This window comes from Chinchilla lanigera, unplaced genomic scaffold, assembly GCF_000276665.1.
Source record: "Chinchilla lanigera isolate Chin_1 unplaced genomic scaffold, ChiLan1.0 scaffold00075, whole genome shotgun sequence".
Lineage (NCBI taxonomy): Eukaryota > Metazoa > Chordata > Mammalia > Rodentia > Chinchillidae > Chinchilla > Chinchilla lanigera.
In genome coordinates, this window is record NW_004955476.1 from 11330693 (window position 1) to 11331946 (window position 1254).

A 1254-nucleotide genomic window follows, 5' to 3' on the forward strand; every position below is an offset into this window, starting at 1 on the left:
CTTCGGGGATCTGCGGGGCACAGGCAGGGACCTGGCCTCTCCCTGGTGCCCCTGAACCTGGGTGACGCTGAGACTGGCTTTCTGACTCAGAGCAACCTGCTGAGTGTGGCCAGGCGCCTGGGCCCTGACTGGCCGGCTGTGGCCCTGCACCTGGGCCTGCCTTACCATGAGCTGGAGCGCATCCGGCATAAGTTCCGGTGAGCCCCTCCTGCTTCTTTGGCCTTGGTGGGGTCCTGGCTGTGGGCCCTGCTTGTTCCTCACAGGGAGGTTGGGGGGCAGCACCAGCCTGCAGAGTAGGGATCTAGCCACAGCAGCCCCAGGAGTGGGGCTCCCCCTTACATGGGGAGTGAGCCTGGGACTGGTGGGTAGTGGTAGGCAGGACTCCTGTTACCACCCCTTTTCCTCCAAGGGATGACCTGGATGGGCAGATTCGCCACATGCTCTTCTCCTGGGCGGAGCGCCAGGCTGGGCAGCTGGGGGCAGTGAAGCACCTGGTGCAAGCCCTGGAGCAGAGTGACCGGCGGGATGTAGCTGACGAGGTTCGGGCTGTCTTGGAGCTTGGCCGCCGCAAGTACCAGGACAGCATACATCGCACAGGCTTGGCACTCGAGGACCCTGCCCTGCCAGGCGCCTCTGCTCAGCAGCCCCTAGAGCCTGCTCAGGCCTAGGGCACAGGCTGGGAGCTGGCCCTGATAATGCCCTGGCCCCGCTTGACAGCGCCCTTTGTGCAACAAGCTGCAGTGTCCCTTCTGCCATCTCAGCTTGGTTTATTTGGTGGAGATGTGGTTGGAGGGAGGGGTGGCCTGATGATGGAGCCCAGCTCTGCTGGGAGGGGCCCTTCCCACCATCCTCCTAGTGCTCCTGTCTCCAGGGGTGGGGGGGTCAGCTGAGCTCTACAAAGTGAAGGCTGAGGAAGGGCTTGGTGTTGCATGTCTGTAATCTCAGCACTTGGGAGGCTGAGGCAGAAGGGTCACCTTGAGGTGAGGCCAGTATGGCTATATAGTGAGTGCATGGCCAGCTTGATCTACATCGTCAGACCCTTTCTCAAAAACAAAAGTGCAGGCTGGGTACACACACCCTGGGTGGTAGGACCGCCTCAGCCTTCCCGCCAGCACGGGGCCAGCGCAGCCCAGGTCTTCCTTTCCTCTCCCCGCAGTGCCGGGCCACTCGCGGGGGTGGGGTCCAGAGGCCAGGGCGGCCACTAGTCCAGAGCCCCGCGGCGGCCGGCAGGGGGAGCCGCAGTGCGCGCGGGGC

At 64.0% G+C, this 1254-nt stretch overlaps 1 protein-coding gene across 1 annotated transcript in view; it reads left to right on the top strand.

Annotated features, from left to right (window-relative positions):
* The window catches only part of Pidd1 (p53-induced death domain protein 1), a 5571-nt gene extending 4816 nt beyond the window's left edge, over window positions 1–755 (top strand). Inside the window, exons 16-17 of the mRNA XM_013502998.1 lie at window positions 1–197; window positions 410–755. The exon at window positions 1–197 is cut by the window's left edge and continues 4 nt beyond it. Coding sequence (XP_013358452.1) covers window positions 1–197; window positions 410–668 — 456 coding nt within the window. The 3' untranslated portion in view covers window positions 669–755. The remainder of the gene's footprint in view (window positions 198–409) is intronic.
* Window positions 756–1254: the final 499 nt, after the last annotated feature.